Raw genomic sequence first — 25758 nt, 5'->3', positions numbered from 1 at the left:
GAGTGGATGAATACAAAAAGAAATGTAAAAGACCTATAGCACTGGTGGCAGAGGTATTGAACACTGCCTGTTGCCCTGCCCTTACCTTCCTCCATGGCCATGTGTCCATTACAGGAGAAAGAGACCGGAATTCTAATCTCTCAACTCTATCCTAAACCCCTAAATATATGACCATCAGCAATTAATTTTATTTTTCTATGCTTGGTTTTATCATCTGTAAAATGAAAGCCTTGGGTTAAATGACCTCTAAGGTAGGTCTGAATTGCTTATATATATATATATATATATATATATATATAGTAGTTGTTTTTAGACAATACAGATATGTGGAAATAAAACACTCAAACATTGTAAGAGCATGTATGTAAAAATCTTCCCTGTGCCCCATTTCCAGGTCTTTTTCCTCAGAAGTCCTTTTGAACGAATTCTGCTTTATTATTCTAAATCATATGCTTATGCCTCTATTTCCTAATTTATTTACTCTAAATAATACCATTTATCTTTGTACTCTTCAAGACAAAGAATTTACTACCTTCTCCTATATCTTAATTATAGGTATGAATATTTTAATGATTTATATCCATTTCCCTTGTTACTTTAATAGACTTAAAGCACTGTTTTTTTTTTCAAAGCACTATTTCTTAATCCATCAATTTCAAGTAGTATCCTGACTCCCCACTAAGTAAATTAGTGTTCCCTTTGCTTTCCTTCACTTCTCCTCCCCCTGGATTTCCCACCTCCTGTCATTTACTTTTTTTTCCACCAAAATCATTACTTTTATATTGTCCAAAGTTATAATGTTTAAATTCTCTCTTGTAACTATGGTGGTCTTTAATGCTTTTTCTATAGGTTAATTCTGAAAACTGGAAGTCAATAAGGTATAATTATGTGAATATTTCTTACTGCAAAACTAGGCAGTGTGCCTGGATATGCAGAGGAAGATGCAGTCCTATGTCACCAACCTGGGCCACTTGAAGAGGAAATGCTCCAAGCATCAGAGTCACAGTGATTCTTTTATTACACTCCATATGTTGCTTGAAATCATTTGACATTGTAGCTTGCTTCACATTATGAATAGCTTTCATTTCTAAATACCCTCAAACTTGAAATCTAGCTTGGTAGTTCTCAAACTTGGCTGGAGCGTGGCCTGAGTATCTGGGTTTTTAAATTTTGGTTATTCCAATGAGTAGCCAAAGTCGAGGATCCTGACCACTAACATCAGTCGCGTCTGTGGAGTCTAAGGTAATGAAACATATTGAGCCCTTTGAAAGCAAGAGCAGAAAGTAAAACCTGATACAAACTGAAGGTTTGCAGAACATTTTATTTCTTTTTTGGTTGTAGCTGTCTCCTTCATAACCTACCACTGCTAGGACTGTTTAATAAGACACAATTCTCTGCACTCAGCTTATGAGGTGTTTCATTTGGTTATGTGGATGGACAGTTGATACTGTTTTAAAGTTTATTCTTTTCTTAGATGGATACTGTGGGCCATGGGGAGCTGGAAGTGTTGTAAGGAAATCACTGTGTGAAATTTCATCAGATCCTTGATATTCAGACTTAGGTTTCAATAACTGATTTTTTTCCTTGTGTCTAAGAACTTAACATGCATTGTGTTTCCAGTAGTTCCAACCTAATTTTGTCTAATTTCCAGGGTCAGTCGAAAGGTCGTTGTTTCCTTTCTGCCCTCCTACCAAGACACCTAGAAGCGCCAGAGCCTGGCTGGTCGGCCTCAGATTCTAGTAGGTATAGCAGGCTGTGAAGAGCGACTGGGTAGAAGCAGCACCAGAAGAGCCCGTGTGAACATACTGTCCTTTGGCTGCCTGGCAGTTAGCCTAAAAAACAAGTGTGAGAGAGGAGACCGAGTTAGAGCAACCCTCTGCTTGACCCTCTTTGCTTCTCATTTGAAATCAGCTTCACCTTCATGTGAGTTTTCTCTGTACAGTGATTTTGCTAAATATTGCTGCTGATACCATTCCTTTCCTTCTATAATGTTACTTCCTTTTTTTATCCCAGTTTTCTGAGCATTTCTCAGGCAAGCCTGAGGTTTGTGTTACTGAGAAGGTTTCTTTTTAGTACTAACAATATTGCAACAACAGTACTAGAAATTCAAGTTAAGAAACTTCTCACTCATATAGTGATAAGGAAACGGAAATTTCAGTCCCAATTTGGGAACCTTGGAATAGTTGAAATAGTCTGCTAGAAAACTGACCAGACATAAGGTCAAGCATCAAGCAGATGCAGCTAAAGCTTTACTATAGCAAAAAAAATTTTTTTAATACATTTTCCATTTTCTACCTATATTTGTCCATAAGGATATGTAATTTTTATGTAGTTGTTATCATAATATCATTTGATACCCTGTGTAAATTCCAATTGAAGGTGAGTTAAGAATTATGAAACCTGTAATAATACTCAAATGCCACTTAGCAGTACCCCGTCTTCAAGTCTCTGTTGCTATTGTCCAATCTCTCCAGGACTTATTTCTACATCTACAGTGATTTTCAAAGTTAGGTTTCATGGACTTAAGCACTTGTTAGAAATGGAAATTCTCTAGCTTGACCCCAGAGCTTCTGAATCAGAAACTCTGTCGCTGGGTCCAGCCACCTGCATTTTAACACGCCCTTCAGGTGATTCGGATGCATGCTCAAGCTTGAGAACCGCAGCTCTAGATGATAAACTCAGCATCCCTTCTTCTGTGTGGATGACCCTTCTGAGCCTTACTTTCATAATCCCTCCATCCTATTAGCTGTATTAGCTTCCCCCTCATCAGCCACACACCAGCACAGCCATATCCATCATCATAAGATAAAGCACTACTGTAAAATCTCACACCTCTTTATGCCCCTGAGATGATTTTTTTAGCTTCTCTGTACCCTTCCTTTCCTTTAGTGCCTCATCATCAAACTTCTGGCTACACCTGATTCCTTGCCCAGTCTCCTCTGTCATAAGCAAGCCGAATAAAGCTGTCAATCAAATTTTGGTACTGTTTCATCTCCCTGTTAAACTTGGATTCTTCAACCCTGCTCTTTCCCATTTAGGTTGATATGAATCTTGCTACATGCATAAGAGAGCTATTAGGAACGTTCAGGATCTAAGTTAATGTACCACAAACTCTCATTTCAGCTGCATCTTGCTTGATGCTTGGCCATAACCTCTGGTCAATTTCCTAGCAACTACTTCAACAGCTATTCCAAGTTCCCCACTGTAAAGACTGAAATCTCCATACCCTTACCATTCTCAACAGATGGCCTCACCTGTAATCAGTGATCAACCATTGCATCTCTCCACCTCTACAGACCTGATTCCAAACCAATTCTGTCTCTTCTTTCCTATCTCTCCCTCCTTTCTAAGACCTACTCTGCCACCCATATTTAATATTTAGTCTCATGCAGTACTGTTTCCTCTAAGTCCTTGTCCTCTTCTAATCTTTAATCTCTCCTCTGACTCCTTCTGCTTTACAGTTAAACGTGACAATCTCTCCTATCTGGCTAAACTCTAAGCTCCCTGAAGGCGGTGGCTGTGTCTGCTTTGTTCACCCCAGTGCTTGGCTCCTAGTAGGTATTCAAAAAGCAATTTTAGTAGCTAAATAATACCATCTTTTGTCCTCATTGTTCCTGGTAACCTTTCTGTGTCTTTTCCTGACAAGCGTCTTGAATGGGCACCTTTCCTTTACTGACCCTGTTTTGTTGAGGGTCACTGATATGCCCCTCAATGACAGTATCAGCCTTTTCTCTGCCTTAATTTTTAATCTCTTTGTAGCGCATTGTTGTTGACCTCTTGAAACTTCATTCATTTGTTCCCAGAATCCTTGGTTCATCTTAATGTATTATTGCTGCTTGTCTTGGTGGCTTCTCCTCTTCATCTTCCCAAAATAAAACGTGCCCCAGGTTCACTCCTTGGCCCTCTCATCTTCCCTCTAAAGTGTCTCTGTGGAAACTGTCCTTCAATCTACCATCATCAACTGTACTACCAGTGCAGATAATTCAAAACTCTGCAGCCTTAACCGTCCTACTCAGCTCTAATGCCACATTTGAAAATGCATGGTAGACAACTCCCTGGAAATACCTTCATGGCCTGAAGAAAGCAATGCAAGCAGGCCCCAAGTATCCACTTGATCAAGTAGATAAGAGGTAGTAGCATCTTACCAGGGCCCGCTTCATAAAAGCCTCCTGGGTTGCCTTCTTGTTTGCAGCCTTGCCACTCCAGGCAGCCAGTGCACTGGCCTGCAGGGCCCGTCCATAAGAGAAACTTAGTTTCCAGGGCTTTGGTAGAGGGCAAAGGTTGATAGCATTGAGGTTGAGAGTAGCATCCTCTTCACTCATGCCACCAGACAAAAAGCAGATGCCTGGAAGGAGAGAAGCCATTCCACTCCACTAGTCCCAGTATGTACCCTGCTTGAAAAAGCAAGGAAGGAGCCTGAAAGAAATGTAATGTCTCAATCTTTCCTCCAATTGATTTGCATGGGACTAGGTTGGAGAAATTAGTTTGCCTTTGTTGAAGCTAGTTGGACTAAGGAGAGAAGGGCTTTAGTAAATAAGAGGGCAGTGAAATGTTGAGGAAATCAATGGATTGTGTGCATTTGGACAGACTCAGCATAGGTGGTATCACGGAGTTCAAGAGGGAAGTGCTGGCTGCATGTGAGATATCAGAGGTCTATTTCATGGCTAGAAGCAGACTACTCCTGGACAAATGCAAATGCTTATGGCACTCCTTCAAAGAATAAGGACTAAGACCTCAAGTCAGAGAAGAAAGAAAACCTTACCAGGAACAGCTGCAGGAACAGTACGGTAGAGAGCTGTGACAGTGGCCATTGCCACCTGCTCTGGAGTATACTTCTTGGTGGAGGCATGTCCAGCAGTCACCATGTTGGGCTTCAACAGGGTGCCCTCCAAGTAAACATGATGGTCATTCAGGGCCTTGTAGACAGCAGCCAGGACCTGAAGGACAAGAGGCCCAAATAGGTGAAACCTAGAACCAGCCGTAGAGTTACCTGACCTTGACACTTCTACACTGCAGGGACGCAGGATGAAGGAATTCCCATACGTTACTTGGCCAAAGCTTCCCAACCAGCCCCTAGGCTCAGTCAGGGTAATGCCTGCAAACCATAGCCATTGAGCACAGCCAAGTTGGCCTGTCCCTGCTGCCCCTCCCCTAACTGCTCACCGCATGGACTACCAGCATGGCTCTGCTTCCTAGAGGCCCTTCACTCCTTCCTTCCCATTACTCCCTTTGGTCAGTTAAACCTGCCTTAATTTAGTTAGTTGGGGACATGTAAACTGGCCTCCATTCTCCATCCCCATAGAAGCTGAGTGATCATAAAAATAAACATTTTAGAGACAGAAGTGCTTTCAGATCTCATTTCAGTCCACCTCATTTTGCAAGAAGAGAAACTGAGGACTCTCTTACTCTCTTACAGATATATTGTGGCTAATTTAAAGTAACATGTGAAAAAATTACTTTCTAATTATATTTTCTCATGGGAGGCTCAGCTTATTTTAAAGTTTCTTAGTTTAAACATAATGGAACTGAGGTCCAAAAAGGTAGTATGACTTGCCCCAGGTCCCACAGCTGGGACCATGGATGCTCAAACCCTAATCTTGGTAATGCAGTTCCTGTGCTTTTTCATAAGGAGTGTACCATGTGCCCAAAAAAGTACAAGGTTTGATAATACCTCTTTACCTTCTCAATGCTACACAATGATTCTAACTGTAGAATACCTCATATATAACAGCTGATATATGTTAAGTAACAACGGTTGTTTAAAACAGATTTTTCAACTGGCATTGGGACCTTTATATATAAGACTTACCTTCTCAGTAACATACTGGCAATGTTCCATGTCATGGTCTCCATCAGCAATTACCTCTGGTTCAACAATGGGTACTAGCCCATTCTAAAAAGGAAAATGGAGTGGACAGAATGAAGCTCTGTTCACTAGGATCCTTTCTTTAAGAAGCTATTTAACAGTTGTAATTGGTACAAGGTTGACGCTCTTATGGAGATATACATATAGGTGACTTAAAGGCAATGAAATTTAATGGGATGTCTAGTAAGCATTTGTGGCTTAGCCAAAAAAGAACAGTGAGGGAAAAAAAGTTTTCCTGGAAATGGGGTAAAATAAATTCAATTTATTTTCTTAATTTCTATATCTTATTCTAGAGACTAATCTAGCTAAATCAGAACCTAGCTGTCACCCTTTTAGGGCTGTCAAGCTTAAATCACCAATAAAGATGCCTCTCGTATGAATTAACTAAGGAATTCAAGCAGAGTTTACAATTCTGACTGGGAAGCTCCAAGTACCCAGAACTCAGGTAACCTCAGCATAGCACCTGCACAAGCAAATCAGACTTAACCTGGATCCCAGAGACACTTCAACGTATGTTGGAAACTTTAGCATCAAGCTACCATCCTCCAAGAAATTATATGAATTGGAACCAGATCAAAGCTGTCACCCTTGAGCTGGGGACTTAAGAGGATCATGTCCTTGGATGCGGTGGAGCATAGACAAGCAGATGCCCTGCCCTCAAGAGCCTATGCTTTTAAGACTCAGTTTACAGTGCTTTGGTAGAGGGCTACACTTGATGGCATTTGCCTTTTGGACTCATAGTTGACTTGTGGAACCAAATCTTATCCTACTACACCTAGTAAAAGCAGTGAAAAATGCCATCAGGATATACTGGTGAGAGAAAAGGAGGGGGATCATGTGTGGTTACAGTAAAATTAGGAAGATGGGCTTTGAAGAAAGCTTTCGCTTCCTGTATTTTAGCCCAAAGGGAAGGAAAAGCACCTGCTGACAGATGCTGGCATAGCGGGCCAGGGTGTTGGCATTTTCCTGGATAGCAAGGTGGGATGGACACTGGTTGTCAATCTTCAGCACAGCACGCCACTTCCCAAAATTAGCACCATCTTTCTTATACTGAGCACAGCGTTGAGAAAGGCCATCAAGCCCTGCAAGTCACGAGAGAGAAAGGCTTCTTTGCACCCCTGACCGCTGGGGCTGCTGATAAAGTGAAGTTCACCCTTGGCTTAGCTTTCAGTCATACAGCTTGAGGACCCAAGACATCCAGGCAAAGAAATATTACATCCAGCAAAGAAATGAACATCCCAGTACTGAGCCAAAAGACCTGGGTTAATAAATATGGTTTTGATATATAATACATATTGGATAAGAAGAATAAAGGGAACTAATATTTATTTAGTACTTACTTTGCTCCAAGGCATGATTCTAGGCATTTTGCACACCTTATCTCATTTAATAATCATAACAAACCTAATAGCTGTTATACTGTTATGACCTAATAGTCATATTACACAACCTTCACAGTTGTATATTCATTTTGCAGATTTGGAAACTGAGGCTCTGAGAGGTAAAGTAACTTCACCAAGTTTGACAGAGCTGGGATTCAAATTCTGCTTAGATAATCCAATGCTATGGTTCATACTTGTCTACTTGGGCAGTGATGTACCTTGCAAAATTATATAAGCAGTAAGTGATGGAAGCAGCATTCAAACCCAAGTGTGTCTGATCCCACAGCTTGGACTCTTTCCTCTCTACTGATGCTAGATTTTTCTAAAATAATATTCCCAAGTATAAAATATCTTCTCTGTGCAAGACACTGTGATAAGCACTCTATGTGCATTGTCTAATTTAATCCCCACAACTATTCTGCAAAGTAGATATTGTTATCCCATTTTAACTGAGACTCACAACATTTAAGTGACTAGCCTGAGGGCACACAGTTACTAAATAGAGGAGCTGGGGCTGAAGAACAGGTGTGTGGCTCTAAAACCAGTGTGATAATCCATATTTTGTTTTCCCTCAATCACTTCTTTGCTTCCTTCATTTCTGGCATACACTGGCATGATTCATATCAGTGGGCAATGTCCTTACCTTGAATGGTGGTTTCCTTGTTTGTTCCTGCAAGGGGAGCACCTCCTTGGTCTAACTGTGAATATAAATAATTAACAAGTTATTAGCAGGTGTCAGGTATCTCAGTAAAACACAAGCAGAGCCTTTGGTGCTAGATATTAGTTCTCATCTTTCACAAACCAAGGAGTTGAATTAGGAAGGTATTGTATATTAGGCATTCAGGGGACACAACTCAGTCCATAGCAGAAGGGAAGTTACCTGGAAAGAACAATGTAAGACTGTCAACCCTAAGAGGAGGGAAAGTATAGAAAGCACAGGGCTGGAGCTTGGAAAGTAAGAAGTAATCTCTTAGTACCTGGGATGCAGAGGTGCCATGTAAGAGCCACTTCCTTTAAATTATTCATTCATTTATTCAAGAGACATTTATTGAGCACTGCACATGCCAAGCCCTATGCTATTACAGGAGATAAGAAGAATAAGGATGCAGCCTCTACTCTCAGCATAACAGAGGCTAAGGTCATGAGCCCAAGAGGTAGACAGTCTGGGCCTGAACTGGCTCCAATTTTGCCTTGCTGTGGGCAAAATACACTAGTTGTAATTCTGTTTTCTATCCTCATCTCTAAAACAGGGATAGTAACTGAGTTTACCTCCAGAGGTTGTGAGGAGGAGTAAATGAGTGCTTGGAGTTGTAAGCACTTGACAAATACTAATGATCACTCGAGAAGTTCACGTAGTTTTGGAAGACCCAGTTACAATAGAACAGTAAGTGTTTTAACAATAACAGCTATCATGAACTAAATAATAAGGGTGTGACAGGAACTGTTTTACAAACTCATTTCATCCTTATAAGAACCTGATGAGGAAGGTACTATTATTCCCATTTTAGAAATGAAAAAATTGAGACACAAAGAGATTAAGTACCTCGTAGAAAAATGGTTGAAGGAAGAGGGTACTGGAAAGGTCTAGAAGAGGATCTGGTTTTCAGTGGGAAGGTGATGATGGAAAGGAGTGAGAAGAGCAATTAGATGATGAGAGTGGTCCTCGTGTTGGCCGTGACTCAGCCACTGTGTTGGGAGTGGGCCTGTGGTGAGGTGGGAGCGAGACGCATTCACCTTGATTCCCACCACGATCCCTTTTTCCTTGAGGATGTCTCTGAACAGCCTTCCTTGGCTGTCCTTCTGGTAGAGGGTCTCATGGAAAAGGATCACGCCCCCGATGCTCTGGCTGATAGAATCATCCACGGTGAAGAGGATTTCGCGGAACTGCCGGCGGTTCTCTTCAGTGTTCTCCACCTTGATCCTCTGCAGGCGGCTCCCCATGGTGCCTATGTGGGTGAGTAAAGGCAGCATAAGGAGCAAGCCAGGGGCTCCCCTGCCGTCCTCCTCCATGCCAACTAGTGACCCTCACCAGGATGGACAGCAACACTGTCTTTTTTATTCAGATCATCAGAGCTCCTGCCTCGTTTTCTGTCTCCCCAGGGAAAGACTGTTGTTGCTGTCAGGATGCTGATGAGGAAGTGCATGGTCTGGTCGTGTCAGGGTCAGGGTGGAAGCCACCACAGGGTCCAAGTGGGGCTGCACGGCCCTCAGGCCTCTCTGGTCCAGCCCTGATCTGACTGGATATACAGACAGTGGAAGGAGGGGTAGGGCAGGCTCTTGACCTCTCTGGCTTCCATAATTTTATGGTGGGCCATGCAGGCCACCGCAGCTCTCCCATGTGCCATCCTGAGCTGCTCTCAGTCACAAGCGCTGCCCTGTTCCTGATGTGGACGTTTCCCTGCTCTCAGTGCCCTTCCTTGGCTGACTTTACACTGACTTGTCATTAGCGGCAGAGGTCTCATCCTGCTTACTGAGTTCCTGGCCTTGCTACAGCTTGGATTCAAATGATCCCTGGCAAGGGGGTCTTAAAATGGAGGGCTTGAGCTTGTTTGCTTGGTGTTCAGAAATGTGCCTTCTGGAACGACAAGACTCAAAAGGTCTATGCTTACTGAGTCTTCCGCTCCCACTCCTGTGCATATAAACCTTTACTTCCTCTGAGAGGAAAGAGAATATGATTATCAAGTTGCCTTTGCTAAGTGTAGAATCAAGAGTATGGTTGTTGTGTGATGCTTCTTGCACTCACCTACAGACTCATCTGCAGCCAGGATCCCCTTCCCACTGGCAACAATGCACTGGGCAATTTCTGAGAGCTCCTTCTTCTGTTCTGAAGTGAGGGCCGGAAATTGGTAGGCCATGGTGACAGGTCTGGAAAAGAGTGCAGGAGAGTTAGCTGTGAACAGAACTGTGGGTCGCTCAAATGGACTCATGACCAAGACAGCAGGTGTGCAGAAGAGCTCCATAGGCCCCTCTGACATTTCTGGTCCATTTCCACAACTGGCTAAATAAATTAGGTCTGTTCTGTTTTGGGTTTTTCCCCCTTAAGCCTAAGTAGCTGCGATTAGCCATAATGGATGAAGGTGGGATGACAAATTTCATGGTGATCCTGAAAAGAATGCCTTTCAGGAAACTTTTGGGATCACTGATCCTGAGACCGAACCAGCTAATGAGTATCCACTTAAATCTGACAAATAGAGGGCATGGCAGTAATTGACTATCTCTTTATTCTATGGATTCCTGGTACCATCAGGGGTTGGATGGCTTGAGGCCAGGACAGTGAGGCTTTCAGCCTCTGCGGCCATTCCTCACTTTGCTCTGTTAGCCTGTAGTCCCCCCAGAGTATTCTCTAGGCAGCAAGCTTGAGAGGAGAAACCACTATTTGCCCTTGAATTTAACCTCCCTTCAACTTTGAGACATAGAGGGTGGGGTATGTCTCCTTTTTCTTATATTCAACCACCTATGAGACCGTTTGGGGCAGATGCAGAGGATTTTCCCTAAGCATTTCTGGGCTGGAGATTCCCGTTAGCTCTAAGGATGCTGACATCACATGTTGATTCCTGCTCCAGTAATTCGCAGCTTCACTGCTTTAGCAAGGAGAGACTGGCTCAAAGATCCCCTATCCAAGCAAGTTCTTAGCAGTGGTCATTTGAAGGGGATCATTGCTCGTGTTCGGCCGCCACTTTGGGCTAGTCTTGAAGATGCAAGCTCACAGGACTCTTATCTTGGATGTAGAAAGAATGGTTTTGCATAGGTTGGATTATCAAAGAATAAAAATGGTAGTAAAGATTATCTTGAGCGATTTCCTATCCAACCCTGTGGCCTCCTCCTTTCCCCAGTCTCCTCTCCCCTCATACACTCATACACAGGGTAGATGCCCTGTGTCTGCTTTCTACTTTCTGGAAGCCAAGGGACACCTCAGTTCTCTTTTGATCCATTCGACAATGAGGTAACCAGGACAGGTATTATCTTCATTAATTAATGAACAAGCTAAGATTCCGAGAAGTTAACTGACTTGTCCAAGGTCCCAGCTAGGATGAGGCAGAGTCCCCCACCCAGTTCTCCTTCTCATGGCAAACTGATTTCTTCACATTTTCTGTATCCCTTCAAGGTAGGCTCTCAGAACTCTGTCCCTTGATATGAGAAGTCAATGGCTACTGAACTAATTCCTGAGACGGTATAACTAATGGTGCTCTTACTGTGGCTACTCTCACTTCAATACTTAACCCCAAGGAATGGAACCACGATGCTGTCATTGGGGCACCAGGACAGGTTAGTGGGCAATGATTTCTAAAGATGATTTTCCAAGGCCCTTCACATCCCAGCCAACTGAAGATAGTATTTCTTCTGTTTATATATTAATTTCTAAATTGTAGTCAGGGACTGTTAGCTTTGGACCTGGCTACCAGATCTTCATGGCAGATAAAAGCCAACCTGAGGTTGGTAACCTTCAGGCCAAAGTACAAATTTTCTCTCAGTTTAGATATCTGCACAAAGGAATTGACAACTACCAAAAAAATAATGATGTTTCCTTAATAAAACAAAAGGAAAACATAGCCCATTAATAGCAAATGATCATTTATTGCCAAGCACTCTGCTAATCGCTTTACATGCACTATAAAATTTATTCCTCACAATAATCTCAAAAGGTAGTCAGACTTCCCCCTTCTCCCACCCTCTGCCATGTAATAGATAAGGAAAGAATATAAGACAGTTTAATTATTTGTCCAAGGACAAATAGCTAATAAGGCACAAAGCTGGGATAAAAGGCAGTACTAGTACTCCCTCTTTCAAGTAAAGAGTGAGACTGGTGAAAGGAATTGGCCTTTGGATGACTCTAATGTCCTTGATGACACCCCCAGAGTACCCAAAATCATTGGGCTGTGGATCATTACCCCCACATCACATTACCAATTCATAAATATCTGACACGTTCACATGGAAGTAGATCAGACAGACCTGGGCTCAAGGACCAGCTCTGCCTCCTCTTCACCGGGACCATGGGCAAGGTGGTAACTTCTCTGAGTCTTAGCTTACTATGGATTAAATGGCTATAATATCTGCTCTGGTTGTCTCACTGCCAAATGGATCACATGTAACCTGTGAGCACCCTGCTCATTGTAGTTGCTCAGAATATATTTGTTGAATCGCATGATAAACATGAAGAGGCTTTATAATGCATTATGAAAATGTCAGGTATCAGTATTTCTCTCTTTTTTAATTTAAAAAAGTAATTGCCTAAGGGACTTCCATATTTCTGTTTACTACCAAGCTATTTTCTTCAGTCTGAGTGTGCTGACTCAACCAGAAAAGAAAAACAGAGAAAAGGTCAAATTGAACAAATACTGTTTATGAGAAGTTAAACTTCTACAGAGGGATTAAAGTTCTGTACCACATCAGCACAAATGTTGCTTTCCTGTTAATCATAAAACAGGGTCACAGGCCACTGTTCACCACTGGAAGAGAGGAGGCCAGCTGGAAGTGGGCAATGATAGAGAATGATTTCTGTGCCCCTAAGCCTCTGCTTACTGAGGTCTCAAGCCAACTTTTTAAAAAGTGTGACAGGAAGTTGTTCGCATTATATGATTAAGTAAAAAAATAAAGCAAGTTTCAGAAAAGTATGCAATGCATAATATCACCCTTTTTTTAATTAAAAAAATGGTATACACACATACTGTTCATGGGTCTATATAAGCAGATAATAACCACACTGAGGTTACTCCTGGGGAATGAAACAGGGTGGGGTGACTCACAGTTCACTTTATGGATTTTTTGTAACGTTTGATTTATCAGTGAGTAAGTTTATATATTACATTATTTACTTTACATAATATATTAACAGGTAATATTGATATATATGCAAATCTGGGAGAAGGTTGTGAGTACAAACATATATGAATAGAGGGCAACCACAGAAAAACAGAGCTACAAGTGATCTCAGAGATATCTGTATCAACCCTGCTAACTTTAGAGATGAAGAAATTGAGGCCCAGGAAGAATATGTCTGATGCCCCGTCTAAGTTGTGATGTTTCAGGACTGTAAATCACATGCTACTGGCTTATGACTCGGAATTCTTTTCCCAATCCTTCTTTAGCAGAATAACAGATGAAATCCTATAGTATAATTCTTTCTGCCTTCTTTGAAGAGGTTCTGTGAAAATGTAATAATTTGTAAAATACCAATATTTAACTCCTGGAGAAATATAAGGGAGTAGAAAATCCATTTGCTTCTCCATGTACAAGGCAGATAGATTTTCAAGAAGACATACATGAAGGGCTTATTCACTGAAAGCCCATGATTGTCAGGCACTGCATGCAGCACTTTTTTATAGACAGATGCAGGAAGATGCCCACAGCTTCGTTACATATCTGATGCCACAGTGGTAAGTACAGTGAGATGCTCCAGAACAGCCTGATCCTTGGAGCCTTTGAACACACATGGAGCAGCTCAGAAAGAGACCTGAGTGTTGCTCTTTCCTCTAAATTGGCACCTAAGCCAAAGGAACTCCTAGGTTTACAGCAACTACACTCCATTCCCTGTCCCAGCACCTCAGGTCTAGTCTGGGCCTGGGTTGTCTGCAGATGAGCCTTGGCTAAAGTGATGGTGGCAGCAGCGCTAGAGTCCCTGCTGGATCCACATTAGCTAACGGAACCCTAGGTAACTATGTAAAGAGAAGTTTATTTTAAAAGGCAACATATCCTCACCTATTCTTCAGATAGTAGAACAAATGTACCAAAATACATCAGCAGCTTTTGATTCCAAATATCTGAAGCTGTAGGATCTTCGGAGTAGGAAATGTTACAGAAAGTATCAAACAAGGGAAAGTTTTGACAATTCATAATCAAAGGACGACTATACTCTGTGATGCCTGTTCCATTTTCTCGTTTGAGCAGTGGGTGAAGACGAAGGACAAAACAGGCCAAGAGTTCATTTCTGTGACAAAGAAACTTCAGTGCTAGTACTAGTAGGTGTGGGAAGAGAATGAAGAAAATGACATAAGGCGATAGATAGTAAATAAATCATCGGAATAAGCAGTTGTTATGGAGGGAGTAGAAATGAACAGGAATCTCAAACATTGAGTAGAACCCAACCAAACAGGAGTATTCAAGATGTTTTTCCTTCGCCAAAGCCTCAGAAGAGCCCTCCTACAGGTAACACTGGTAGCTGGCATCAATCCTGAGCATTTGCCACCACTCAAAGAGCCAGGGGAGGTAGGGAGAAAAACAATCATTTCAGCAGATCACCACGTTTTCAGCCACCATCACATTTTTCCTGAAAACAAAAGCAAACAAACTTTCCCCTCGCCAGGCTTAGCGCTATCATTAACCCCTGACTCCCTGGTGCAGTCCTGAGAGACAAAGGAAGTTCTTTTACTTACAGTCTGAGAGAGGAGAGTGCTCTTAGATCTATCAGAAGCTGTGGATGAGGCAGCAGCTGCCAAACAGGAGGAATCTTCAGGAACACACAGTTTTTATAGACTTCTCACCCAAGGGTTTTTTTTGTTTGTTTTGTTTTTTGTTTTAACTTTTACCCTCCCCTTCCCACCTTGGCCTGGTAGAGAGGTGTTTAACCAATAACTCTGATTGGCTCATAAACAGCCAATCCTTCTAGTCATGCTCACACACTCTCTGTACTCACAGAATGTTAAAGCTATAAGGGACACCTGGAGACCTTGTAGTTCTCAATCCAGACTCTTCATTTTACAGGTGAGGAAACGGAGACACAGAGGATTAGGATCGATAACGCAGTGAGTGGGGGACTGGGCTCTGGAGTCCACCAAGGAGAACTGGGAAGTACGTTAGCTTAGCTCCAGCACTTACTACACACATTACCTTGGTCAAGTTTTTTTCACTTCTCTGAGCCTGAGTTTCCTCCTCTCTAAAGTGGGATCTGAATTTCACAAGAGCATTAAGTGAATTTATAAAGTACCTGCATATAGGAGGCATTCAAAGATCCTTCCCAGTTCCCCCAAACCAAGCTGGGCTCCCTGATGTTTTTAATGTCAGAACACAATATCTTTTACTCTATTCTCATTCTCTCTCAACCTGTACATTTTTGTCTTTAAAGGTGGTAAAAACTAGAATACAACTTAAAGTGACTGATGCAAGCCATCAGCTCCCCTAGTTACAGCACTGTCTAGGTACAAGTTCATTCTATAGGGTTTTTTCTCTGAGCATTAAACCAAAATCTAATTCAAGAAAAGGCAAATAAAAATAGTGTATGCTTCCTGAAGCAAATAATCAAATAAAAGTAGTGGAGGAATCTAAGAATAATGGAATGACCATGATCACAGGAAAGTATACATTCTCAGGAACACATTCCTTTGGAATAACTCATAAAATAGGAGAAAAGACCCTAAAAAACCAAAGTGCTCTATGGTATAAAGTGTAACACTATAATGAGTGAAATATCAATGAAATGAAGGAAAAAGAAGCAGGGAGCTGGGTTGTCTAAATAGAGCTGAAGCTCAGACAGCTTCTATAAGTGAAGAGTGTTAGACATTGAAGGTGATTATTGAAGGAAACTGAAATTTTTGGAGCACAAAACTGAGGCTCATTTGTCTGGGGAAGTTTGGCCAAGGCCTGTCCTAAGGGTAATCGAGCGTTAGACCAGCTGAAGTTCCCGTCAGCTCTCTTGACTCCACCTGCCTCCCCAAGGCACACGTTTTGGTTTCCCCATCTCCACCTGGTGCTTGATTCATCAGACCGAGATGATTGATCTGGGGACATGTGAGATCTCATCAAATTTGATTTTTGTTAAAGGAGAAAGGAGGAATAAGAGGAGGATGCTGATGAAAGAATGGAGACTGGGGTTAGTGATCATTGTTGGGGGCCAGGGCTAGGGTGGTCAGAACCATAACTGAAACATTTTACCTGCTGAGAAATATATGGTAGAAATAATTTTCCTTAGGCTACTAGTACTAATTATTCTTGTTACAACAATGACAACAATAATAATAGCTCTTCTTTGACGTTCTGTGATGCACCTGGTTCTTTTTATATATGATCTCTAATCTTAGCACCTCTCTGAGGAAAGGTTTATTAGCCCCACTTTCTGGATAAGGAAACTTTGGTTCAGAGAGGTCAAGTAAACTCGCCTAGAGTCACAGGACAGGTAGAGGGAGTGCCTGTCTCACTGCAAGTCAGTGGTCTAAAGCAGAGCTGCATACGTTTTGGTGACCTCAGACTGCAGAGATTAGTTCTTTCCCTCTCCACCTCCCAGCAGCTTATAACCTTGGACGTTAAAACTATATTAATCAGGGAAGAATGACTTGCATCAGCAGACCTAGAGGGCCCTGATCTGCTGAGCATCGCTGCACGTGAACAGCAGACTGGCCAGGCATGTCCGAGGAGCATAAGTACACCTGTCCCTGAGTGGTGCCGCCTGCTGCTGCTCCCATGGCATCAGCATTTGGCCACTTCCAGGGTCTGATGTGCAGCTGAAACTCAAAGTTCAGTAAAGCAAGGATAAGGCTTAATGGACCTTAGAGAAACAGCAACTCCTGAGGAACACAGACTGCTTGCAGTTTTGGGTGTTTTTTTGGTTTTTTTTTTTTGTGGTATGCGGGTCTCTCACTGTTGTGGCCTATCCCACTGCGGAGCACAGGCTCCGGACGTGCAGGCTCAGCAGCCACGGCTCACGGGCCTAGCCGCTCCGCAGCATGTGGGATCCTCCCGGACGAGGGCATGAACCCGTGTCCCCTGCATCAGCAGGCGGAATCCCAACCACTGCGCCACCAGGGAAGCCCTGCTTGCAGTTTTTTAAGTCTCTTAACTCAGTAAAATGTTCAAAATTGATATATCATGATATGTGGACTTGGAGGCTGTGAAACATTGTGGAATCCCCCAACCTCTTTAGTCCTCAGTTTCACCATCTGTAAAATGGGCTAGTAATGCCTCCATCAGAAACTGATTAAGAAGGTGAATGAAACAACACAGAACTAGGGATTTAGTACAGTTATTTCATTAAATAACTGGATCTGAACGTATAATTCTGATTTAGAGGCCTCCGAATGCAGACTCTTCTCACAGGCAATAATAAGATGGTATCATTCAGGATCATTACTTTCAAAACCTCCAACAACTGCCTCATTTATTCTCCACTGTCTGCCCCACTCTAGATACTTCCAATTTGAATATGATTTTTACATGAGTTAAATGTATTCATGCACAGTATGAGGTCTGAGTCCACAAACTTGCACCTGCAAATAAATCTCATGTTTCATAGAGTTATACTCACTGTAGTATTAGTAACATTATAGACAAAGAACTTTCATAAAAACGGGCTACATCTACACAATGCAAGGAAGAACCATGGATGGATCAACATGACATTTAAAAACATCATTTCTAATTTGTGGGACAGACATTTTCTTACTGTATTGCAACCTGCTTTGGTGGCTGGCATGGTTTCAGGACCCTGAAACCAGCAGTCACTATCTGGGTCACAGAGGTAGGGCTAGTTGTTATCTCAGCATATTTCACAAAATTGTTATTGAGGTTCTGTGTGTACGGCACTTTGTTAGCTACAGGGACCTTTTGTAGAGAATAGAAGATGAATAAGACTGGCCTGTTCTCAAGAAACTTATAAGAGATGGGAGGAGAGGGTTGAGGTCAGAATCAAATTAAACCAAACCAAGTAAGAGAACGTACATGAAAGTATCAAGAGACAGTTGTGGCAGTGGTTGTTATTGCAGTGTTCATGGAAGACTCTATGAGATACATGACTGAAAAGTCTAGATAGTCTGGATTTTTACAAGTCTAGGTCATCTTCCATATCAACTGATTCAGCCCATCAGACTATAGAACCTACGTGGGTCTCCCCAGCATCCGGCACCATGCCTAAAGCACAGTAGTCACACAATCAATTTTTGTGAATAAATGAATCAATAAATATATGAATGCTTTCTCATCAATCTCAGAAAAGTCTGGAGTAACTGTCTTATAATTCTTATCCCAGAGAACTTTGAAATAATTAAGAGGTAGAATATGACCATTACTTTTTTCTAAAACTATACTAGGTTCTGAAAGCTCTTCTATCACTGTTTATTTGGAATTTCACAGACATCCAGGCTGCAGCTCCCCTGAAATGGTACACATGAACCACGGCCCCCTCTTCCCTTCTAAAAAAAATTGTGGTAAAATACACATAATATATAATGTACCACCTTAACCATTTTTAAGTGTTCAGTAGTGTTCATACATTTACACTGTTGTGCAACCAATCTCCAGAACACTTTCCATATTGCAAAACTAACACCTTATATCCATTAGACAACAACTCTCCACTTCCCCCTCTACCAGCCCCTGGAGACTATCTTTCTACTTTCTCTCTGAATTTGACTTCTCTACGTATCTCATGTAAGTGGAATGATACAGTTTTGTATTTCTGTGACTGGCTTATTCACTTAGCATAATACCCTCAAGTTTCATCCATGTTGCACCACATGTCAGATTTTCCTTCTTTTTAAAGGCTGCATAGTATTCCAGTGTGTGTGTATACATATCATATATATATATATCACATTTATAGGATATAGAGATAGAGATATAGATATCACATTCTGCCTATCTCTTCATTGGTCTGTGGACACTTGGGCTGCTTCCACCTTTTGGCTATTGTGTATAATGCTGCTATAAACATGGGTGTACACTTATCTCTTCAAGACTGTGCTTTCAATTCTTTTATGGTCCCTTTATTAATTTAGCAGCTTGACTGAAGAAGTCACATACTATACAATTCACCTATTTAAAGTGTACAATCCAATGATATTTGGTATATTCACAGAGTATTAAATGTCAGTTTGTAAGAGAAATGTGGTAGGTTTTTTAAAAGCTCAGAATCTGAGGGTGTAAATTTAAAGCATCAGAATGAAGCCCCGGGGCAAGAGCCATCTGGGTGCAGCAGACATGGGGATGGAAGAGTCAGGGATCACCTGCATTGCCTCATGGTGATTTTTTTCTATATCACTGTGAAGTCTGAATTCCGTGTATTCTAGGAAGACTAGAGTGCCTGTGTATGCTTATGTATCTCAGGTAAGTAACTTTAAAGTTATCCAAACTCTAGGGTTTAGAATACCACCCCTTGAGACTAGAGAGAAAACTGAAACTTGAAATGTGATAAAGAACTTGAGGTTTTCCTTGCCTGAGGAAATGTGTATGTGCAGTTAGGATGCTGCAGAGGCAGAGTGAATTGGAAAGAATGGGCTGGAGAATTTCAGAATTGCTGAGTGAGCAGTACTTATCTGACAGGAAAGAGTTACACTGTTGTCAGCTGTGGCCACCACTGTCATTTTCCCCTAGTCCCTCATGGTGGGTTGTTTACTGCTTTGTCAGTGTTTTCTCTCGGTCTTTTGCTCAATCATCTCAAAGTCCATTTATTCTCTCACTATCTAATCAGGACTGTCAGGTACTTATGTCATTTATGACCTCCAGCATAACATTTCTTTCACTCTTCCTTATCTCTTTGGTGAAACTGCCTGGTGGTCTAGTTGTACCCCTGACTAGCCATGGGACTGAAGGAAACTGCCTTCTCCCAGTCTCCCTTTTCTGATGTGTAAAGTGGACCTAGTGATACCATTCCTGTCTAACTCTACCACGTTGTTGCTCTGATTGAACAATATCATCTAAATGATTGCTATAGAATTACAAAGTGTAATAAACCATGTTACTTCATGGAAGCAGACATTATACTGCTCTGCAGCATGTACACACACACACACATACACACACGTTGGAGAATCAGAAAACAAGGTCCTGGCCTTAGCTCTACCCTGAATAGCTGGATGACATGGCCCAAGGAAGGGCGCTGCCATTTGTTGAGCGGTTACTTCTTACAGGGCCTTTTCTAGGCACCTCAGGAAGAAAACTTCATTTAATCCCCACTACATCCATCACCAGGGTAGGTACCGTTTTGGAGAGGAGGGAGTTGATGCTATCTCTGGCTGACGAGATATTTCACCATTAGTAAGCAGCAGGGCAGGGACTGAAATACAGATCTGTGACTCTAAAGCCAGCCTGGGACCTTGAACTCATCATCTGCATAGTGAAGGCGGGGGTCCCTTCTAGCTGCGATATTCTGTGGTCTTTTCCCCCCAAACTGCATGTTTTTTACATACACAGTTGTCCCAAAACAATGGAAATGGTTTTAAACAACAATATAAGAAACTTAAATTAGACCATAAAAAGTTTTCTTTGGGGAAGTACTGTTGAAATGGGTTATTTATTGACTAGAATTACTCAAAATGTATGAAAGAAACTGGTTGGTTCTAACTCCTTGTCTCTTATTCCCCTGCTCTTTGGGTTTATTACACCTCAGCACTCTTTAGGAATGAAGAGTGCCAGGCTGACCAGATCCAGAATTACACTTTCCTGGAAAGCTGGACTAAAGGCCCAGACACTGAGGGGCAGGCAGCCAACCAGTATAAGCAGATGGCAGGCCAGTCAATTGCTGAGTGACCACCTCAGTGTCACCTACCCTCTCACAAAAGGAGGAACAGGGTCATTCAGCCTCCCAGGTAATTAATCCAGTCACCTACAAGCTCAACTTTCTGCCTTTCTGAAGGTCCAGCCATAAATTTTTTTGGCGAATCAATACAATTTAGTCATTAAGGATTTGGACTTTGAAGCCAGCTAGAACTTGCTCCCAATTCCAGCTCAGAGCTTCCTGGCTGTGTTACTTTGGGCAAGTTCTCTAACTTTGTTGAGCCTCAGTTTCCTCAGCAGAAAAAGAATAATAATAAAACTTAACATTTTGTTGGAGGATTGGACTGAATAATGAACAAAAAGAGTTAAGTATAATGACTGGCAAAAATAAAGTACTGGATAAACAGCAACTCTTGTACTGCCTACATCATCATCATTCTTTTCTCCTCTCCACATTCTCCAAATTCCCTTCTCTCTTTCTGTTACCAGAGGAGTTGTTCCAAAATTTTTGCTTCCACAGCACCCAACCTCATCATCTCCTGTGCCTTCATCCTGGATCCTACTCTCAAAAGCTTTCTCCATTTAATATGCAGAAAAATTAAGCTGGATGCTGAGTGCATCTCAAAAGTTGCATACCGGGCTTCCCTGGTGGCACAGTGGTTGAGAATCTGCCTGCTAATGCAGGGGACACGGGTTCGAGCTCTGGTCTGGGAGGATCCCACATGCCGCGGAGCAACTGGGCCCGTGTGCCACAACTACTGAGCCTGCGCGTCTGGAGCCTGTGCTCCGCAACAAGAGAGGCCGCCATAGTGAGAGGCCCGCGCACCGCGATGAAGAGTGGCCCCCGCTTGCCACAACTAGAGAAAGCCCTCGCACAGAAACGAAGACGCAACACAGCAAAAATAAATTAATTAATAAACTCCTACCCGCAACATCTTCTTTAAAAAAAAAAAAAGTTGCATACCTATACCCAAGAAGAGGTACCTTCCCCCTTAGAAGGTGGTGGAGCACTGTAGATGGGGAACAGCATTTTTCACCCAGTATGTGAACCAGAGAAAAATATGACTTACCCACCGAAAGAGATGAAGAGAGGTTGAAACAGGTTTGAGGACACTGAAGAAAATGGCAACATTATTTGTGGAAAACATAAAGGGGAATGAAGGAGACGAGATGAATAAAGAGAGAAGGCCATGCACCCAGGCTTCCGGGGTTAGAAGCAGATTGAGTGGCAGGAAGCGTCACCCTGCCAGGCAGGCAGACAAGCTGACGTCATTAGCACCCCTGTGCCGTACCATTCACGACGCATGACTGGCCTGCCCCATGGCCACTGAATGCCTGTCCTCTGTGGCACAGCTGACTCCTAGGCATGCTAGGTCCTGCTGGGCTGCCAGATGGAGGTGTAAATGATAGGCTGGAACAAATTATCTCTGTGGCAGAGAGCCTAGAGAGGTCCTCATCCAATCACCGGCACCCCAGCAGAGGAGGCTGCATGCCGAATGGTCGTGACCAGGCAGCAGATGCCCTGGCTCCCCTGTAGTGGGGGATAAGGGGAGCATTCACCCTTTTTTAATCTGCTTCCTGCCCGAGGCCTACCCTCTTCTCCCTCTCATTTTTTTGGCCCCCCTCTGGCCATTTGCCAAGTGAGAACAGAGACCTTTCATCCCAGGGAGGAATGTAAAAACTGTCACTTAAAAAACTGGGAAGAGAAAAGGCAGTCACTTATTAAAAATAATTATATTCTAGAATGCAACAGTCAGAGAAAACAAGAGTTACCTCTTGCTAGAGCTCTTGCTCACATGTGTGCAGGTAAACTTGCCAGTCATTTTCTTCCATGTCTTCTCCTCTCCCCCACCCACAAAGGCATGTCTCTAGGGTCCTTTCCCTCATAACTTCTCCCACATCCAGCCCAGACCTATGAGGTTAGCTGCCTATAGCAGTTCTGCAAAACTGAAGGTCCCTTTTGGGTCTAGTAGGAAAGAGTAGGGAAGACCACAAATAAGTATGTATAACTGAGATCTCAGCTCTGCTCTCCTTGCCTTTTTAGATCCACATACAGTTGGCTCAAACCTCCATTCTATAACCCACAGAAAGCCCAATGCCTTCCCCCAATTCGAGGTAATTTCCCAAGGGGGCTCTGGGAATTTATGAAGGTCACGCTGGCTCAGAGCTTCTCCTTTCACTAACAGTTCAGTCAAGCATACGGATCATCCCTCCAGCCCCAGTGCACCAGCCCTGTCCAAGCCTTGGTGACCTAGACGGGGAGCTCCACTCCTTCATTAAACTTCCATAAAAAGGCAAAAACAGGCAAAAAGTTCACTTGCACAAAGCTCTTCGGTAGTGTTAAAAGATAAACTGAGGAAGATTAAAAATTTAAGAATTTATCTGAGCAATGCCAGGTGGTTAGAAGCGCCCTGCAGAAGGGAGCTGGGGGAAAACTTTTATAGAGAAAGTGTGGAAGCCAAGTAAGGAATTTATTGACGGCCTATAGCTTAAAGCCTAGTTGGTTGGTTGTGACTGGTTGTCCTTAGGTTTCGATTTCCTAACCTTGAGGCACTTACAGGTTTAGATTCTGGCTTGCTTACACACGTGCTACGGCATTAGAGCCAGCTCTGTCTCATGGCCTCCTTGCTTAACTCATTTAACAGCAGACATACCTAAAGGTTTGCAGAGAGGAAGGGTAATTACACGGCGGCCACGGGACAATTTAAATTGAGCATGAGTCACCCCTAATCCCAAGTCCTCTAAAACTCCCACCAGAGGTCAGATGCCGCAGTTTCCATTCCTCTCCTCCCGCATTGCTCCCCCTCATTTCTTCCCTTACAGTTCGCCCCTTGGAAGTCTGAATTATTCTTACTCTACCAGTTGAGGCAGCACCCCCGCCCCCGAGCTCACCTCGACACCTTCGTATCTCCAAACAAATCCACTTGCTCGGCTATCGACACGGCCGTCTCCTCTGCTAGTGACTGCGCGCTCCGAAACCCCGAGACTTCCCCTATCATGTTCCCCCTTCCTTAAATGGCGCTTTTGATGTTACGTCACAATTTTCGTTTCTCATTTCAGGATACTCCAAGGTTGTGTAGCGCGGGCCACGAGAGCGGCAAGCCTCTTCCCAGCGAGTTAAAACGAACGTAGTCTCTCCGAGGGAAAACCGGAAATGCGGATGCACTCACCGGAGGTGGGTCTGTGGCAAGTTTCCTGCTCTGACACAGAACTTCCGGTGCGTGTTGTTGGCGCGGAACCAAGGTGGGCGACAGGCTGCGAGGACAGGCAACCCTTCCGTGGGCCTGTTTCCCCCCGCCCACCGCCCTTCTTCTTTGTGACTGAGAGTGAAACAGAACCAGAAAACACCAGTGGAGAATTAACAAAGGACAAGTATTCCTTTATACCAGATGATGTAATTTCATTTTCTTGAGCGAGGCATGACCAGGACAGATGGTGGCCCTGTTTAGCTAATCCTGCCAGGAAGAAAGGCAAGGGAAGAAATGGACAATTCTGAACCTTAGGTTATTTTTTATTTATTTTTTTTTTTTGCGGTACGCGGGCCTCTCACTGCTGTGGCCTCTCCCGTTGCGGAGCACAGGCTCCGGACGCGCAGGCTCAGCGGCCATGGCTCACGGGCCCAGCTGCTCCGCAGCATGTGGGATCCTCCGGACCGGGGCACGAACCCGTGTACCCTGCATCGGCAGGCGGACTCTCAACCACTGCGCCACCAGGGAAGCCCCTTAGGTTATTTTTTTATAGACTTCCACCTCCTTTAAACTGGGTTGTAAAAATCCAGCCCACACAGGAGTGACCTTTCCCCATGTTTGCCTGTGAAAGCCAGGAATAGCATTGTTTTAATTTAGGTATGTATCAAGGAGATTTTTCTCTTGGCCGAGGAGGGAGTCCAGCCAAAGTTAGAACTATGTGGCCATTAACGTACAGACTGCACGTTTTTTGGCATTTCAGGCACCCATTTAACATGAATAAAACAATTTTTGTATTGGCTTCCACACCTGTGGTTCTCTGCTGAGGAAAGGCTGGTCTCCTATTTAGGCTCATCCCGACAGATTCCTCAACTTTCACCAGGACCAGTGCCAGAGGCCAGGAGGGGCTGAGCTTCACATTCAAGAAAGACCTCAGATTCCCTTTAGATGTTATTGCCAAATGAGTTAGACACACAGTTATTTCTTTGTGTACGTGTTCAAAACATTAATTTACTAAATGTATGCATTCAAATTATACAACAGATTTGGTAACTCTGGCTTTGCCATTTCTTCATTTTCAATATATTTACTGGAAGTTTAAAATTACAGAAGTAGCCTGGATCTCTCGTGGCCTCTGAGAGGCTGTGTCCCACACCTACCTTGATTGTTTATATATACAGAGAGATCTTTATCCCACAAAAAAGGAGTATAAACTTGGGCTCCAGTCCCCTGATTATTTATCAAAAGATCACCTGAAAGAAATATTAGGAAGGGATTCTTTGAAGAATATGTAGTCCATCCAGTTTGATGATATCAGAGGTACAGAGAATGGGCACATTGCATACCCAGTCCTACATCTTTGCTGCTGGAATTGTTCTGGGTAAATAGCACTAGTGTGCTTTCAGTGTGAGACCATCTGACTTGCTTGAGGGCCATCATCAAAAATAGTTGTGTGCCCAGAGATAAACCCACGCACATATGGTCACCTTATCTTTGATAAAGGAGGCAGGAATGTACAGTGGAGAAAGGACAGCCTTTTCAATAAGTGGTGCTGGGAAAACTGGATAGCTACATGTAAAAGAGTGAGATTAGATCACTCCCTAACACCATACACAAAAATAAGCTCAAAATGGATTAAAGACCTAAATGTAAGGCCAAACACTATAAAACTCTTAGAGGAAAACATAGGCAGAACACTCTATGACATAAATCACAGCAAGATCCTTTCTGACCCACCTCTTAGAGAAATGGAAATAAAAACAAAAATAAACAAATGGGACCTAATGAAACTTCAAAGCTTTTGCACAGCAAAGGAAACCATAAACAAGACCAAAAGACAACCCTCAGAATGGGAGAAAATATTTGCAAATGAAGCAACTGACAAAGGATTAATCTCCAGAATTTA

General features: G+C 42.9%; 1 protein-coding gene across 1 annotated transcript; it reads right to left on the bottom strand.

Annotated features, from left to right (window-relative positions):
- Window positions 1–1152: 1152 nt before the first annotated feature.
- On the bottom strand, window positions 1153–23688 carry ALDOB (aldolase, fructose-bisphosphate B). The gene is made up of 9 exons (XM_030829870.2): window positions 23560–23688; window positions 9992–10113; window positions 8983–9194; window positions 7892–7946; window positions 6788–6948; window positions 5810–5893; window positions 4763–4937; window positions 4146–4345; window positions 1153–1832 (listed from the first exon to the last, which is right to left on the bottom strand). The coding sequence occupies exons 1-9, from the start codon at window positions 23664–23666 to the stop codon at window positions 1737–1739; spliced, it is 1212 nt and encodes a 403-aa protein (XP_030685730.2). The 5' UTR covers window positions 23667–23688; the 3' UTR covers window positions 1153–1736.
- Between the last annotated feature and the right edge of the window lie 2070 nt (window positions 23689–25758).

Source organism: Globicephala melas, chromosome 6, assembly GCF_963455315.2.
Source record: "Globicephala melas chromosome 6, mGloMel1.2, whole genome shotgun sequence".
NCBI lineage: Eukaryota > Metazoa > Chordata > Mammalia > Artiodactyla > Delphinidae > Globicephala > Globicephala melas.
This window is presented reverse-complemented; position numbering and strand designations above follow the sequence as displayed.

What these genes read in the sequence shown, in the direction of transcription:
- ALDOB (XM_030829870.2), bottom strand. Translation starts at nt 23,666, where the DNA reads ATGATAGGGGAAGTCTCGGGGTTTCGGAGCGCGCAGTCACTAGCAGAG. An exon ending in GGCTGCAGATGAGTCTGTAG is followed by an intron (nt 9,195 to 9,991) that starts GTGAGTGCAAGA and finishes TCACCCACATAG; the next exon opens with GCACCATGGGGAGCCGCCTG. An exon ending in ATGCCAGCATCTGTCAGCAG is followed by an intron (nt 5,894 to 6,787) that starts GTGCTTTTCCTT and finishes TTTCCTTTTTAG; the next exon opens with AATGGGCTAGTACCCATTGT.